The 18,825-nt window shown below is 37.7% G+C and overlaps 1 protein-coding gene across 2 annotated transcripts in view; it reads left to right on the top strand.

Annotated features, from left to right (window-relative positions):
* Positions 1–18,825, top strand: part of C20H21orf91 (chromosome 20 C21orf91 homolog) — a 39,679-nt gene that overhangs the window by 8,691 nt on the left and 12,163 nt on the right. For both annotated transcript variants that reach the window (XM_064273123.1, XM_064273122.1), the window contains exons 3-4: positions 16,459–16,995; positions 18,049–18,111. In XM_064273123.1, the coding sequence (XP_064129193.1) occupies positions 16,459–16,995; positions 18,049–18,111 (600 nt within the window). The remainder of the gene's footprint in view (positions 1–16,458; positions 16,996–18,048; positions 18,112–18,825) is intronic.

Genomic DNA, 18,825 nt, shown 5'->3' with positions numbered 1-18,825 from the left:
GCCTTGAATCTTGACCCTACCACTTACTAGTTGTTTTGGCAAAATACCTACGTTTATAGTGTCATAGTGGTTTTCAAATGTTATCAGTAACAGCAATTTTGTATTTTTACTTTTTAATCTGAAATTATTGTGCCAGAGTCTAATTCAAAAGGCTAAACTCCATTTGTGGCCATTTGATCCAAGAGTGCTTGACCGTATAAGCAGTGGAGCTCAGATTTATTTGTTCTTGATGCTCAGAATGAAGCTGCAGAGAGATTGAAGCATAGTGATTGTAGGTACAGGTTTCTAAGTCTGTTCCCTTGAGGTCCAAAAAGTCCGAGGGGAGGGTCAAGTTAAGGGGGAACACACACTCCAGAGCCAGAGTGCCCGGGTTTGAGTCCCCATTTACTAACCGTGTGACCTTGGACAAGTTACCTAATGTGTATTTGTTATTATTTCATCAATTTGGCTAGAGATACATGCCTGTCTGAGTTAAATGGGAAATGAATAATATTTACTTGGAGTTCCTGCATGGTACAGATGGTTAATATGCTGGGCTGTTAACCTAAGGGTTGAAGGTTCAAGGCTACCAAGAAGTGCCTTGAAAGAAGAGTCTGGCAATCTGTTTCCGAAAATCAACCATGGAAGACCCTGTGGAGCACAGTTCTACTCTGACACATAGGGTCACCATCAGTTGCTGTCAACCTGAGGGCAACTGGTAATATTTACTTCCTCCCTTTTAGTGATATGTTGTGTGGCTAAAATGCCTTTGGAGCCCTGGTGGCTGCTAACCAAAAGGTTACAGTTCAAATTCACCAGCCACTCCTTAGAAACCCTATGGGACAGTTCTACTCTGTCCTGTAGGGTTGCTATGAGTAGGAAACAGCTCGACAGCAATAGATTTGGTTCTCTTTGAAAATGCCTGTAAATAGGAAAATTGAAAATCCTTTCCCAACTTATTTTTTTTTTTTTGTAATTGAACATTTTTTAGTACCTTAACATTTATAGAGCTACCCCATCAAGACTAAGAGTTAAGTGCTATTGTCCTTATTTGTGTGCCAAGACAAAGACTCTGAGGTCAGCTTGTCCCAAAGTCACTTAGATACTAGCAACAGAGAAAGGGGTCATATCTAGATCTCTCTGGTGCCAGAGGTCCTGGCTGTTAATTCCTGTAACAACTGTGTAACCCAAAGGACATTTCTGTTTGGCCTTTTCCAGATTTTATTCTCTTGAAATTACAGGCCACTTTCTCTATGTTGGTGTTACTCGGTTGGTTTTCCTAATTCATGATAGTCTCCTTTTTCCTTTTTATTTTTTTATTTAAATGTTGACACTCTTTGAGGCCTTCAGGCCTCAGTCTGTCTTGGTGATGCCATTAATCTTAATGACTTTCATGACCTTCTATATGCTGGTAGCAGATCTCTTCTTATTGATCTCTGACTTATAGCTGTCTAAGCTATACATCTTTTGTATATAACTAGTCTTCAGACTGCTTTACTTGTAAGTCTATGAGTACCTGAAACTACTACACATCTAAAGCTAAAATGGGACAGTGGTTAAAAAAGCTTGGCTGCTAACCAAAAGTCTGGCAATTCAAATCCACCAGCCACTCCTTGGAAACACTATGGGGCAGTTCTTCTCTGTCCTATAGGGTCGCTGTGAGTCAGAATCAACTCGATGGCAACAGGTAAAGCGAAAATATTTTTCTTATTCACTCCATGTCTTTTTCTGAAATGAATAAAAAATAAGTAAGCAAATTTTCTCCCGTTCCTGTGACCAAAAATATTGGAGTTGGAAGTAAAGTACCATACTGAGAAGGTAAAGACTTACATGCCTAGCTAAAATATATGCAAGATAGCTCCACAGATAGAACCTGCTGGTCCTGAATTCTTAAAAAGTTGTCTCCTCAAAGCAGCCTTCCCTGCCTTTCATGGCACTTTTTAAGTTTGTTACTATAGTGATTTGCTTGTGTGTTTACTTTGCTTCCCCTCCCCCACTTGTAATTCCAAAAGGACATGGATAGAGCCTGTTTTATTTAGGTATACAACCAGTAGAGTCCCTGGGTGGCACAAAAGATTAAGTGCTGAAAGATTGGTGGTTGGAACTCAACTCAGAGATACTTTGAAAGACAGGCCTGGTGATCTGTTTCCAAAAGGTCACAGCCTTGAAAACCCTATGGAGCAGCTCTACTCTGACAAATGGAGTTGCCGTGAGTGGGAATCAACTCAGTGGCAACTAAGGACAACAAATACAACCAGCATTAGTGGAAGGACTGGCAAAGAGCAATAAATAATTACTTATTGATGAACAAATTAATCTACGGTAGACTTTAGAGAACTGGTCTGCCTTTAAATTTTTTCCCGTAAGTTTGCCCACAGCAAAAATCTTCTGTGACTTTTTTGCCTATTTCATGACATTTTTGGATACCACAGCATAGCGATGTGTGTTTATGATGATGATTATGATTTTGAGTCGTTTGATGAGTCTGACGTTCCTTTTAAATCCATGAATGAACTATGTTCTGCGTATGATATATTTAAAACTGAAAGCAAGTAAGCAGAATATACAACCCAGTGTATCTTATTAATTAGAATGTCACAATTCTAAATAAAAAGGATTTATTAGAGTACAAGTGATAATAAGTAACTTTTGGGCAGGGCTGGGAATGAATTACACAAATGTGAATATTCAAGCAGGGAACAAAGTTTGAGTCCTGTGAGAAGCTTATTTTTTTTTTAACCCATGATACAAAGGAGCCCAGTGGCACAATGGTTAAGTGCACAGCTGCTAATCAAAAGATTAGCGGTTTGAACCCACCCCGCAGCTCTAGGGGAGAAAGACCTGGTGGTCTGTTCCCATATATAACCTAGAAAACCCCATGGGGCAGTTCTACTCTGTCACTTGGGTTGCCGTGAGTCAAAAATCAACTCGGTGGCACCCAGCAACAACCACCCATGCATGATACGATTTGGTTAATTCACATTTGGTGGAATATCCAAAAACATACATTTCTGAGGACTCAGGAGAGTGGGGTGGTGCAATCTCTGTGTAGAGTATAATCTAAACAAATAATAATCTACCAAAATAATACAGATTTTAGAACCCTTAGATTACTGATAATCAGAGGTGGGAGGAACGGAAGATAACATAAGAGAGCCTTGTCGCCAGTTGCTGCCCAGAGAGACAGGGAAGTTGAGCTGTAGACTGGCATTTGTTAGAGAACCATGCAGGTATCAGCTGGTAATGAAACAGTGGTTCTGACACTGCTGTCTGTCCTCCCAGCCATTCAGGTAATGTAAGCTGGCATACTTAACTTGATTAATCTTTCTCTCAAGAGATGGAATGGAGTTCTGAGTGAGTGAGTGGAGGCGGACAGTGCAAAAACCACTGAAATGTCAACACCAAGCCTACAATTGACTATCTGTCCATTGCTCACCAGCCCCGATAGCTGAGCTTGTGGCCAACTTTCTAGGAAGAGAGAGAAGAAACAAGTGGTTTATAAAGTGGATTTTAGAAGACTATAAGCTTTTAACTTCACTCCGTCAGTAGGAAAACATACTGTTTAAACATTTCTGTCCCTCTATGGCCACTGCAAGGAGCCCTGGTGGTGCAGTAGTTAAAGCACTTAGCTGCTAAATCTCCCCCCAACACACACCAAAAAAAAGTCAGCGCTTTGAACTCACCAGCTGCTCCACAGGAGAAAGATCTGGCCGTCAGCTTCCTGGAAACCCTAGGAGGCAGTTCCCCTCTGTCCTGTGGGGTCGCTAGGAGTCAGAATCAACTCAACGGCATCAGGTGTGATTTGTTGGTAGCCACTCCAATAATAAAACATAAGTGTTTATTACTGGATACAGAAAAAATATAACTTCATATTAGTTATTGCACTTCAGAGGTTGGAAGGCACATTTACTTTGTATTACATTTAATCTCCACCTTATTATATAGGAAGCGAACATTCAGTATAAATTTAAAGTAATACCTGAAAAATGTGTGACTGAAATCATTTTCTAAGCAATATTGCAGAATTATCAAAATGTTATCAAATGTAGTTCTAATTAGAATGAATTTAAATTATTCCAATTCAAGTTGGCACATCATCTGTTAGGAGTTTGGTAAGGGGGATAAATCCATAAAAGACATAGCCTTTGATTTATAGTTTAAAAGAGAATACCCACCACTGCCGTCGAGTCGATTCCAACTCATAGCGACCCTATAGGACAGAGTAGAACTGCACCATAGAGTTTCCAAGGAGAGCCTGGCGGATTCGAACTGCCGAACTCTTGATTAGCAGCCATAGTGCTCAACCACTATGCCACCACGGTTTCCCTAAAAGAGAATAGTGTCTGCTTATTTACAAATAATTTTAAACTGATGAATCTATTTGTGTCAGCTTTCCATTAACTGCCTCCACTGTATAAACAGTAAAGCAGAAAAATGATTTGTGTATACCCACCAAAATCTAAATCTCAGAATTAAAGCTATATGGCTGAGTTACAGCAGTTTTAAGTATTCTTATATGTACATCTTTTTTTTGCATGTCTGATTAAATTTCCATCATATTATAGCTTAAGTTCCCAGAGGTAGACTTTCAGGAGTAAAACATATCCCAAGTTGTAGTCCTATTGGTTGTTTTATTATCTTCATTACTGTGAATTGATACCAACAAGCTGTTTGTTTTATTGTGTAAAAATTTTATTGTACAGTAGTTCTCTAACCTCTTTGTTTAGGTTAAAGTTCTTTTTACTCTAAACTTGCTATGATGCAATTATAACAAAGTCACAATATTTAAAACTGTTAACAGCTATTTGAAATAGAATTAAGGCTTCTAAATACAAACCAGTATATTGTTGCCCTGACAGTATCTTCCTATCCTAGTGTGTGTGTACAATAAAAAACCCAAACCGATTGCCGTCAAGTCGATCCCAACTCATAGAGACTATAGGGCAGAGTAGAGCTGCCCCATAGGGTTTCAAAGACTAAAAATCTTTACAGAAGTAGACTGCCCCATATTTCTCAGGCAGAGTCGCTGGTGAGTTCAAACTGCCAACGTTTTGGTTATCAGCCAAGCACTTTAACCACCGTGCTGCCAGGGCTCTGTGTGTGTGCAGTAGCATCATTAAAAGAAGTGCTGTAGGAATACGATTGAAGCGTACCAAAATAAACCAAACCCAGTGCCGTCGAGTTGATTTCGACTCATAAAAACCCTACAGGACAGAGTAGAACTGCCCCATAGAGTTTCCAAGGAGCTCCTGTCGGATTCCAACTGCCGATCCTTTGGTTAGCAGCCATAGCACTTAACCACTCTGCCACCAGGGTTTCCAGTTGAAGTGTAGATTAGCTAAAACATGTTGTACACACAAAAAGAGAGAGTGGAGGGAGAGAGCAGGCTGTCTCATTAGGGGAGAGAGTAATTGGGAGTGTGTAGCAAGGTGTATGTGGGTTTTTGTGTGAGAGACTGACTTGTGTAAACTTTCACTTAAAGCACGATAAAAATAATTAAAAAAAAATGTACAGCACTACATTTATGTAGTTCACATTGGTCTAAACTGTAATTTTTATTTCTGTTTTATCATTTTTCAGTATGAGTCATCAATTACAGCTTTTTTTTCTAGCTTTGGTTTTCTTATTAAATGGTTGGTGGATTGTAGTAAAGTTCCATTAGTGTTAATTTTTAACTATTGACTACTTACACTAGTCATTGAATTATCAACCAACCAACCAGTTGCTGTTGGTTGGTTGATAATTCCGACTCATGGCAACCCCGTGTCTTCAGAGTAGAATTGTGCTTCATATAGTTTTCAATGGCAGTGAAGCTTTTGGAAGTAGGTCACCAGGACTTTTTTCCAAGGTGCCTTTTGGGTGAATTCAGACTTCCTATTAGGAAGTATATCTCTACTTATCAGGTGTTTTTTTAAAAAAAACTAACTAAGGAATAAAACCAAACCAAGCCCGTTGCTATCAAGTCGATTCCGACACATAGAGACCCTTATAGGACAGAGTAGAGCTGCCCTAGTGGAGCACCTGGTGGATTCAAACTGCTGACCTTTTGGTTAGCAGCTGTAGCTCTTGACCACAATGCTGCCAGGGTTTACGTTTAAGGAAAAGCCAACCAGAATTTCAGGAAGCGATTCATATGCAAAAAATTGGGATGTACAACTGATGTTTTATAAATAGCTGCAGGAAAGCTTTTCATTTTGTTTTTCTTGTTTTTAAAGGAGAAAAACAAGTTTCTCAGAACCTTATCTAGGCAGGCTGCAGTTCAGGAGATGAAGGGCAAAGAGTTAACATTTTTTGCTTTCGAACCTATAAGTTTACATTGCCATAATGGTTTGCCCCATTCATCTGGTTATTAGAAGTCTGTTGTGACATCCTCTCGCACAAAAAAATTTTAAGAGCGTCAGTACATTTAATTGATTAGAGCTATCTATTTATCTATGTGGGGAAAGTGGAACAGATAGTTACTTGGGAATACTGATTTAGCACTTTTTATAACTTGCTTCAATTGGTTGTGGCACTTAAAAATTGTAGTCTAAATTTTATATATTTTAATGTACCAGAAAAACAAATTCAGCTTTTATATTCTGTGCTGTTATGAGCTTAGTGTCCCATCTTATATCAACAGTAAGATTTCAAAAGAAATGGTGATAGCCTCCATCCATGTTCTCTTTCTAAGTACCTTTCTCCTTAATCAATTACCTATGTACAAGCTGTCGGATCTGATACAGTGGCCTAGCTACAATGTGTTTATTTAAGTTTAAATTAAATAAAATTAAAACTAGTTTCTTACATTTCAAATGCTCAATAGCCACATGTGGCTAGTGGCAACCATATTGGATAGTGCAGATATAGAACATGTCCGTCATCACAGAAAGTTCTGTTGGATAGTGCTGGTAGAAAAACAGGTAGCTAAGTTAGGGAGTAGATTGAGTGTGAATTGTTATCTTTTGTACCCTCTGGCAATAAACAGTTGTTATGTAGGTGTGTTTCCCCAGTTTTCCAAATGTTATAATGAAAAAGGAGGATTCACTGAGAGAGGTGTTCTTTTTGACAAGTCATTTGCAATTTATACATTGTGTTTTATGGGTAGAATTCACTATTTTTTATGGGTAGAACAAGAGTCGGTTTTCTTGGTTATTCAAAGTTGCGATATAGCTTTTAATATTATCTCCATGAACTCTTAGCTCTCTGAAATTTGCACTTAAAATTCATATATTGAATTAAGCTGTTTTGATTAACAGCTTAATCTTTCCTTTAGCACACACAAAAGCTTTAATGGCATAAACATCTATAAGCTGAAATCTGCTGTCTAAAGACCACCTGTTGGTATGTCTTTCTTTAGGGCAGTGATTCTCAAAGTGTGGAAAAGGGAGTTGCTAAACCCATCTGTGTGCTTAGTGTGGTTGCCAGTAATCCCATATGCTCCCAATGCAGAGATAAAAAGCAATTGCCTATTACTTTTTGTCGGGTCTATTACTTTTAAACAGCATGGTTGTTACTTGAACACAGCAGGCTATTTTTAAGTGGTTTTTGTGTTATCAAAAGATGAGGAAGGTGCTCTGTTTATCACGTCACTCCCTAAGGCACTGACATAGGACATCTGATAAAAAATTTTCTCTGGGCAGAAGCCTGTTCTGTTACGGGTTCAGGAAGGAATTAGTGGCTCCAGCTCTCCATCCTTGCTCTCCCACCTTTGATCTAATCTTCCACCATTAGCCCTTGACAGGATAGACTGTCTGAGCATCCTCCCATGAAGTGGCTGTAGCTGGCAGTAGATGTAATAGTAGTGATGCATCTTGAATCCTGGCTTGAGTGTTGCTGCTTGCTTATCAGGCCCAGAGAGTTGGGTGTCAAAGCATCATTGGGACAAGCAGCATTTACACTGCAGCTTTCCAAACCTATACTGAGGCGCAGCCTTCTGTAGGACACGTGTCACTAAGTAACATTGCTGGGAGCCTGCTGGTTCACATGTACATGTGCAGCCATTAAGGGAGTGGTAGGAGCTGTTTTGAATTGAAGAGCACACTATTTTTAGAGATACTAGCCAGTTGCTGCCAGATTTTGTTTTTATGAGAAACCAAGAAATTGAAAATCATATGTGAATCTAAAATTTTTCCCCTTTTAAAACACTTTTAGGCTAGAAAAATGTCAGCAATAATAGATCCAGCCTTCAGGCTATATGTCACCTCTACTTGCAGGGCTTTTTCTTTACTACTTTTATCAAAACTTGAAATCTCGAAAACAAGGAAATAACAGCTCAGTCCTTTCAGTCTTTCTTAGTACTGCAGGGTTTAGCCATCCTCACTTTTTACAGTTAGCGCTTGTTAAAGAAACAAAAGATTACTTCTTATTAAAATGAGCAGCACATGGACATGCAGGTGCTTGCTCTCTACTTTCTTAGCAACTAAGGTAAAATCATCATAAAAAGAAAAACGCCTTAGCTCTTGGAAAATTCTTTAAGCCAGGCAAAATGTGAGCCTTCAGAAAAAAGGCTTTGAAGCAATAATACAGGAGTTGTTATCCAAATGTTTGTTACGTTTGAAGGCACTATGCTTAAAAACTTTTTCACAGCACGTTAACCTGGAACTTAACCGTAACTAAATTTTCTTGTCCTCTCTAAACATCGAGAAGGATCACACAAACCTACCATTTGGAAAACTTAATACTGCCAGTTCTCTGATTCTGCTTTAAGCTTGAGGTAAAAGTTAAAGTGCTTGCCCTCTATTGCTTGCTGATCTACTGATGTGTGATACATACATATTACTGCTTTACCTCCAAATACTGGTTGTATAGGACCCCTGGTGACACAGTGGTTAAACACTTGCTTGGCTGCTGACCAAAAAGATGGGCTGTTTGAACTCACTGGCCACTCTGCAGGAGAAAAGACCTGGTAATCTGCACCTGTAAAGACGACTGCCTAGGAAGCCCTATGGGGCAGTTCTACTCTGTCATGTAGGGTTGCTATGACTTGGAATCAACAACTGGTTGTATGATATTCCGCCAACCTACAAAGCATCAAATTATAGGAAGCCGTTCCATTGACTGAGTAGTGGAGTATAGTAATCAAATTGAAAATAAAGTCTTCAGTCAGTTGACAGACAGGAAACATGTGTAAGGCAGTCAGATAATACAATTCAAGAATGTGTGAAGCGTAAAGCCATGCAGCATCAGTATACTCAGCCGAGAGTCAGTAGTATTTGACAGGTCCAGCTGGTGAGCCATCAGGAAAGGATTGCTTAGCTTGTCTGCATTACTGCCAAATCGTAACTAAGGTCTTCTCCAGGAGGCTAGAGTTAAAAGCAGAGGATAATGAACTTAAAGTGTTTTGGTTTTTATGGCTGTTTTTTAGCGGCATTTAGACTATCGTTTTAGTTAGGGGGGAAAATGTGGTAATATAGGCAGTTAGCATGTAAAACATAAGAAAACTGGAAATAACCTTATTTTAAAAGAGACAGTGGTAGGTAGAGAAAATCGGTCTACATTTGAGTGGTTTTTGCTGTTCTGTGGGTTTAACCAAGTTGCCTTAAAGCAAATAAATCTTAAAGAGGAGTTAAAGGATAGAAGTTTGGATAGCTTGCCAGATTAATTGTTGGTAGGTGCCCTAGAGTCATTTCTGACTCATAGCGACCCTGTGTGCAACAGAATGAGACACTGCTCGTTCCTGCGCCATCCTCACCATCGTCGCTAAATTTGAGCCCGTTGTTGCAACCACCACTGCAGTGAGATGACTGTAATGAGATGCATACAGTCCATCTCATTGAGGGCCGCCTTCTTTTTCATGAACTCTCGACTTTACCAAGCATGATGTGCTTCTCCAGGGATTGGTTCCTCCTCGTAGCATGTCCAAAGTACATAAGGTCTCACCATCCTTGCTTCTGAGGAGCCTTCTGGCTGTACTGCTTGGAAGACAGATTTGTTCATTCTTCATGCAGTTGAAGGTATATTTAGTATTCCTCACCAACACCATAATTCAAAGGCATCAGTTCTTCTTTGATCTTCTGTATTCGTTGTCTGGCTTTCTCATGCATATGAGGCAATGAAAATACCATGGCTTGAGTCAGGTGCACCTTAGTTCTGAGAGTGTTATCTTTGCTTTTTAACATGCTAAAAGAGGTCTTTTGCAGCACATTTGCCCAATGAAGTACATTTCTTGATTTCTTGACTGCTGCTTCCATGGGCATTGATTGTGGATTCAAGTAAAATGATATCCTTGACAACTTCAATCTCTTCTCCATTTATCGTGATGTTGCTTACTGGTCCAGCTGTGAGGATTTTTGTTTTCTTTATGTTGAGGCTGTGGGCTTTGATCTTTATCAGTAAGTGCTTCAAGTCCTTTTCACTTTCAGCAAGCAAGTTGTGTCATCTGCATATCACAGGTTGTTCATGAGTCTTCCTTCAATCCTGATGGCTGTATTCTTCATATAGTCCAGCTTCTCGGATTATTTGCTCAGCAAACCGACTAAATAAATATTGTGAAAGGATACAACCCTGATCCACACTTTTCCTGATTTGAAGCCACGTGGTATCCCTTTGTTCTGTTCGAACAACTGCCTCTTGGTCTGTGTACAGGATCCTTATGAGCACAATTAAGTGTTCTGGAATTCCCATCCTTTGCGTGTTATACATAAGTTTTTTATGATCCATACAGTTGAATGTATTTGTGTAGTCAGTGAAACACAGGTAAACATCTTTCTGGTATTCTTTCAGCCAAGATCCATCTGAAAATATGTTAGAATGGTATAAAAAATCAGAGGTAAGAGTGGAAATTGATCAAAGAGGAAACTACTGAGAAAAAGCAGCTTAACTATTTGAAAATATCACTGTTCATACAGAAATATATATACAGCCTATATAGATTTCCCAAGCAGCCTTTATTTAGGAAAAAAAAAAACAAAACTAGTGCTTTAAAAAAGTTAGTAATTGTGGTTACCAGTTAAGGTCTTAATTCTCTAAAAATGATCTCAAGACAAAAGAAAGTAACATGGACATCTTTGAGGTATGTTTTATAGAAGTTTTCATAATAGGATGTTAATGAACTACATTGGCCTTCAGTTTTATTAGCAAGGAAATTGTAGTGTGATCTTCGTTGAGCTGGTTTGGAAAGTCCTAATAATTCAACTCCTGAAAATATTAACTCATTAAATTTAAATTCGTTTAGATTCATTCTCTTTCAAAAGCGCTGAGAAAACAAATTAGTGCTCAGAGCAGTTTACACTTGTAAACGCAATTAAAACTGAAAAGTAAATCAGGAAGCTCACTGGGATCCCTGGTAATGACGGTAGCTGTTTCTCCTGTATTAATTTAAACTGATGAGGTGGAAAAAACAAAATTACTGCAAGAGTTTATAAGATTACTTGTATATTGCTGATACAAATTAAGTGAGCTACTCGCATTGTTTTCTAGACTAAAAAATAAATTGTTCAGATATACCTATGAATTGGTCAGTGAGTTGTATTTCTTGAATTTTTAGCTTTCTCTGCTACTGCATAGCAAGTAATTTCAAATTGAACTTTAAAACTCAGTCAAGTTTTAAAATTTTAGTTAGTTTGACTTAGCTAAAGAAGTTAGAGGTACAAATCTGGATGAATGAGCTACACATTTACATAAAACAGCTTTCTTGTATATTCACTGCAATATACAATAGAAGTTCATGATTTTGCTTGGCAGATTAAATGATACCACAGGAATGCCATCTCTATCTGTGCCACTCATCAGTTCTTCATACTAACAGCCCATTAGACTAAATACAGGAATAACTTCACTGAGAGATGCCTCTAATTGTCCTCTGAGCAGCCTGGCAGATCCACACATTTGGTTCTCTGCCCCGCCCCCCTTCCAGGGTGGACATTGTAGTAGACCTTGAATAATAATTAGTAACAAGGTTTATTTTTGCTTCTGTTTTGTGTTAATATAGTTTTCCTTTACTCATTTAACCTTTTCTTTGTTTAAAGCAGCCACTATGTGCCAGGCGTTAATGACACTGAGGGTGCGTGTAAGACAGATGTGGTCTATCTCCTCAGTAGACTTACTGTCTAACAGGAGATAAAGGCCAGTAAGCAGGCCGTTGTAAAATCTGGTGTGTTGAGTGGTACAGTAGGTCAGCCTAACCTAGATGTATTGGTTAGAGAAAACTTCTCAGAGGAAGTATAGATAGGAGATGATGGTGACCCAGTAGTATAGTGGCAATAGTAATAGAGTGAAGTAGAAGGATTTGAGATGTTGTAGGTGCTAGATTATATGGAAAAAAAAAAATCGACAAGGATGAACAGCAAAACATCTGGGATTGAGGGGTGGGAGAAGCTGTCAAGGGAGGATACCCAGGTTTCTTCCTTGAGCAGTTGTTGGTGCCACACTCAGGAAAAGGATCGAGGTGAGGTTTGGGTGGTGAGAATGGAGGAAGAGGAGTTTACTATAGGCAGGGTGAGTTTGAGGAGCTTAGGAGACATTTAAGTGGAAATGTCCAATAAAAGGCTATTCTAAATGTGTATTCAGAGCTCTCCTTGCCTGCAGCAGGTTTTTTTTTTTTTTTTAATTTCCTCATACCTTTTACGCATGGGATTTTCTCCTGAACGAACATCTGAATTTGAAATTTATTTTGCATTTATGTTTTCATTATAAATTTAATATTATAGATTGGTGATTTACTGTTCAACTGACCAGATTGTTCATATGCATATAAAGTACTATAATAAAATGTGCAAAGACCTGGAGTTAGAAAACCAAAAGGGAAGAACACGCTTGGCATTTCTCAAGCTGAAAGAAGTGAAGAAAAAATTGAAGTCTCAAGTTACAATTTTGAAGGATTCTATGGGCAAAATATTGAACTACAAAGAAAGCATCAGAAGATGAAAGGAATATGCAGAGTCACTGTACCAAAAAGAATTGGTTGACATTCAGCTACTTCAGGAGGTAGCATATGATCAAGTATCAATGGTATTGAAGGAAAACGTCCAAGCTGTACTGAAGGCATTAGCAAAAAGCAAGGCTCTAGGAATTGACTAAACACCATTCGAGATGTTTCAACAAACACATACAGTGCTGGAAGCACTCACTTGTCAATGCCAAGAAGTTTGGAAAACGGCTACCTGGTCGACTGGAAGAGATCCACATATGTGCCCATTCCAAAGAAAGGTGATCCAACAGAATGTGAAAATTATCAAACAATATTAATATCACATGAAAGTAAAATTTTGCTGCAGATACTTCAAAAGTAGTTGCAGCAGTACATCAACAGGGAACTACCAGAAATTCAAGCCAGATTCAGAAGAGGATGTGGAACAAAGGATATCATTGCTAATGGATTATGGCAGAAAGCAGAGAATACCAGAAGGATGTTTACGTCTGTTTTATTGATTATGCAAAGCCATTCGACTAGGTGAATCTTAGCAAATTATGGATAATATTATGAATGGGAATTCCAGAACACTTTAATTGTGCTCATGGGGAACCTATACATAGACCAAGAGGCAGTTGTTCAAACAGAACAAGGGGATACTGCGTGGTTTCAAATGGGGAAAGGTTTGTGTCAGGGTTGTGTCCTTTCACCATACTTAACCTGTATGCTGAGCAAATAATCTGAGAAACTGGACTATATGAAGAAGAACGGGGCATGAGGAGTGGAGGAAGACTGATTAACAACCTGCATTATGCAGATGACACAACCCTGCTTGCTTGCTGAAAGTGAAGAGGACTTGAAGCATTTACTGATGAAGATCGAAAACTACAGCCCTCAGTATGGATTACATCTCAACATAACTGGGCCAGTAAGCAATATCACAATAAATGGAGAAAATATTGAAGTTACCAAGGATTTCATTTTACTTGGATCCTCAGTCAACATCCATGGAAGCAGCAGTTAAAAAGTCAAACAATGTATTGCATTGGGCACATCTGCAAAAGACCTCTTTAAAGTGTTAAAAAGCAAAGATGTCATGTTGCGGACTAAGGTGCGCCTCACCCAAGCCGTGGTATTTTCAGTCGCCTCATATGCCTGCAGAAGCTGGACAATGAATAAAGAAGACCAAAGAAGAATTGATGCCTTTGAATTATGGTGTTGGCAAAGAATGTTGAATATACCGTGGACTGCCAGAACAAAAAAAAATCCCTCTTGGAAGAAGTACAGCCAGAATGCTCCTTAGAAGTGATGATGGCAAGACTTTATCTCATGTACCTCAGACATGTCATCAGGAGGAACCAGTCCCTAGAGCAGCTCACCATACTTTGTTAAGTAGTGGGTGAGCATAAAAGAGGACCCTCAACAAGACGGATTGACATTAAAAAGCCTTTAATTTTAAAAGTTCACGTTGTTATTCAAATAAGCATCTGTTGTGTTGATCTACTTTTGAGCTCTGGAGTACATCAGGAAAACGAGTTGTTTCATTTTTCTCTTTTTTAAATACAATTTCTGAGGTTTCTGAATAAATGCAAAAAACAATACTGAACAGCAGCATTTAATTATTTTCTGTAGCTTAGTTTGGAACCCTTCTATAAAGAATTTGCTTTCATATAGACTGAAGGAGAAACTTATAATTTACTATATTTAGATTCAGCTAAATAATTTGATACATAAGAGCTTGGGCATGGGCTGAGAATGAGACCATTTGTTAGACATCTTTTGGCAGTGAGACCTCACAAGCTCTTTAATAAATTTTCGAAAGTTAGTAAACAAGTTTCAGGCTCTCTCTGTCTACCTGCTGTTTACCTAGAGGAATAAGTTTGGAATTAAACAGCAGCATATCTCTATTTTTTACTTCATCTATAACTTGTACTTATGATCTTTTTGTCATATATATGATCCAAAATATATATAAAACTTTTAATAGTCTCATAAGCAAGGCTTGTGAACTTTTTCTGTGTTTATTAAACTAGTTTCGATGATGTACATGCTATTATTAAATAGAGCTTTGAGATTTTGCACTTATTCTAATGTTGCTAGAAATTTGACTTGCTCAGACAGGAACTGGTGCAAACACACACATACACATAGTTGCAGTACAAATGACTAAGTGGTAAATAAAATGTATATGAAATTCTGTCTTAAAATATCTTTGTACTCAGTGGAGGAAATATGGCTCAGATATTTGAATTTACCGTTGTGAGTGGTTGGTTCACATACACATACACTGTTTTTATTCAGGAGGTGTTACCCACGTAGCATGTGATGACTTCCCAGGGAACTGAGAGAGCTGACTGAACGCTTGTTGTGGCCATCTCTGCAAGTTCTGCCATTGCCTGATGTTATATCTTCTGAGAACAAATTAATATTTGCATCCACTTTTATAACTGACCTAATACCATTAAAGGGCAGATATTTCATTACCTAGCTTTTAGCCAGAGTTTGGAGTTCAGGTAATAAAATTGTAATGGCTTTGATTTTTAAAGCAATGGGTGAATAATAGAGTATAATTTTTTCTAATGAGTCAGCAAAAACTTTTTATAAACGTAGTGCACCTGAGTAACTCTCCGTTTAAGTTTTCAAAGCCGAGCAGATGTAGACTGGTTAATTCTGGCAGGCACTCGTTTTCAGCTCCACATCCCTGGTTCACCTTCAGAATAAAAGCTCTGCTGTGTGATTTGAATAATGTGGTTTGAACTTAAGAAAATGCATGAATTTCTGTATTTGGGGGAAAATCAGTTGGTTACCCACAGGATTGCTTTGAATTGGAATCAATTCCTGTGGCAATGGGTTCAGTTAAGATACTTAGATTCTACGAAGACGTTGAGGGATAGAAAGTGTAATAAAAGTATTGCCATTATTTATGGTCTGTAATGAGGAATTGGTAAGAGGAAGAAATATGCTCGCTATTGTGTCTTGACAGATTGAATTTACTGTTTTATGAAAAATAACTACACATAATGCATTTCTTCTAGAAGATGAAATTATTTTAATGAAGTTGTAAATGTAAAACACATTGGAAGCTTTTTAAAATAAATAAAGCAGTTTACTAACTTTTCAGGGTTATTAATTTGTATTTTCTGGTTTTGATTTATTTTCCCCAACAACAGCATATAACTAATAATTTAAGAATGCGATTTACTGTTTTTGTAAAAAAAAAAAAAATTGTTGAGCATTTCTGTTGTTGAGCTTTATAAAAGAAAATTTTGCAAGTGTGTACCTCAAGAGGATTAGTGAAGAAAGTATTACAAAGGCCAAGATTCTGTAAAGTTCAGTGGCCAAGTTCAGTAGTATTGTTTATATTGTATGCAATAACATGTCTCTGAACTAAGATTAAAATTGAATTGTTAAGTTCTAAGAAAGGCTTTGCTATTCATAACACTTTAGCATTACTGAAAATATAAATTGAAACATATTAGTAGACCATATCTTATGTATTATTAATTCCAATATTCTTTAACATTTTTCTTCTGATTTACAAATTGTCAGTAACTCCATGTTTTACTAAGATTTGCATATTCTTAAAAAGCAATTTTTAAAAAATACATAAAAGCTGCTCAACTTTTCTTTTTCTTTTTTTCCTACAGGAGTACCAAAATCTAATCTCTTGCACAGTAGATCATTAAGGGGCCATAAAGACTGCTTTGAAAAATACCATTTGATTGCAAACCAGGATTGTCCTCGGTCTAAGCTTTCAAAAAGTACTTACGAAGAAGTTAAAAACATTTTGAGTAAAAAGATAAACAGGATTGTACAGTATGCACAAAATAAGGATCTGGATACAGATTCTGAATGTTCTAAAAATCCCCAGCATCACCTGTTTAATTTCAGGCATAAACCAGATAAAAAGCTACTGCCACAGTTTGACTCTCAAGTACCAAAGTATTCTGCAAAATGGGTAGGTGGAACTACAGGTGGCCTTGCAAGCTGTACACAAAGAATTTTGGAGCAGAGGGAAAATACAGACTTTGGGCTTGCGATGTTACAAGATTCAGGTACCAGTTTATGCCATGATAGTATATTGTGGCCTCATCATCATAACCAGTCACAGAAAAAAGAAGAGACAGTCTCTAAACCTGAGGCCATGGCCCAGGCCCAGCACCCACATTACAGCAGAGAGGAATGTAAGTAAAATGGAAAGGAAAGAAAAGATTGGTGTTTCATTTTGGTTTTTACATTATTGTGTATGTGTGATATGTCAGTAGTTTTAAAGTGGAATCATAGATGCAATCATTACAGTACAGTGACAGGTTCACCCTAGCAAAAAATGAGATGTCTTGAAACTTTACCCTCAGTTCTCTGGAATAGTTCTCTGGTATATTCTAAGCCTTGAAATTCCGCAGTCACAAAATGATTAAACTACATAATATCAACAGGCTGCGAAGTGGAAAGTTACAAGGTTCATATAGTTTAGAAGTACAACCTCAATCTCTGAGTAACACAGATATTCATGTTGCTTATCCCTAAAAGACTAATTGATTGGGGGTGGTACTTCAGAAGCAAAAACCTGACATTTTGCTAAAGGCCAAAGGTAATAAAAAAAAAAAATTTTTTTTTTTTTTTTTTAATATGTGCATTTATTTTAAACTTGGAAGAAGTGACTCATTCGGTCTGCATCTATTTCTCCAAAAACTCATAGAAGCTGAGGTGATTTTAATTGACTTAAAATTAAGGTAGTTTTAGAGCTAGAAGGGACCATGGGTATCTTTTATACAACTTCTTAATTCTCCCTATGAATTATCTATCTAACTGGATAGATTTTATAAACTATTTCCACAATACTCAAATAGTGTTTTTCACAATGCGGGTTATAAATTATAATGCTTAATCAAAATCCGTTTAATGGCTAGTTACTAGCACTTTTTAAAAACTAAAACAATGTAAAATATCAGAATACACTGTACCTAATGCTACATGTTTTTTGGTGAAACTTTTGTTTCAGGTGGAGGGTGGTTATGTACTGGCAGTGATGTAAAGTGTATTTCTTACTGTGGGTTACGGTCAGATTTTGAAAACGACTCCAAACTGCAGAAGTTAACAAATGAATCCTGGGGTACTGCGGAATATTGTGCTGGCAGATAAAGGGAAGTAATTTTTTCGGTAGGACATTGTGTTAGTGATGTAGGCAGCTTATTTTCTGAGGTTTTGACAGTAATGAATATATTTTTACGTTTCAGTGAATTCAATGACTCTTGGTGAGGTACAGCAACTAAATGCAAAGCTCCGACAGCAGATCCAGGGTAAGCAATCAACGCTTTTTGTATGTGAAAATTTTGATACAGAAAGTCCTGTATGACAGGCCATCGTTAGCGTCATCTGCATTTAAACTTGGAAATGAGACTTGAATCTACAATACTGTCCAGAGCAAAAAAACTAAGAAAACAACTTCTTTTTGAACTGCAGGGGGAATAGGTGTTTCTGTTTTAAGTGAAAGTAGAGGCTATATCATATCCCTACCTATTATTAGCGATTTATTAACTACCTACTAAAAGGTTGGCAATTCACATCCACCAGGCATGATGCAGGTGTGCTCCCTAATAGTTCTGTAAGGCAGGTGGTATTCGCTCTGTGTTCTTTGTTGGTGGTGTTTTAATTGTGAACAATTGCAAATATATGCAAGAGTAGTGAGACTAGTATAGTGAACAGCTAAAAAAAAGCTAATGATTTCTTAACAAATACTATGTTAACACTGTTCGTAGTGTTCAGATTTCCCCAGTTGTCTCTTTTCTTTTTTATTTGAAGAAACTGCATTTTAGAGCTGTTAAGCTGCTTACAAAGATCATGCATTCAATCAGTAGCAGATTAAGGATTCTAACCAGTTGCCATCAAGTTGATACCTGACTTCCAGCAACCCTGTGTGTGTCAAGAGTAGAACCGTTCTCTGTAGGATTTTCAGGGGCTGATTTTTCAGAAGTAGCGGATCACCAAACCTTTCTTCGGGGCACCTCTGGATG

The sequence above is a fragment of the Loxodonta africana genome, chromosome 20 (assembly GCF_030014295.1).
Source record: "Loxodonta africana isolate mLoxAfr1 chromosome 20, mLoxAfr1.hap2, whole genome shotgun sequence".
Classification (NCBI taxonomy): Eukaryota; Metazoa; Chordata; class Mammalia; order Proboscidea; family Elephantidae; genus Loxodonta; species Loxodonta africana.
This window is presented reverse-complemented; position numbering and strand designations above follow the sequence as displayed.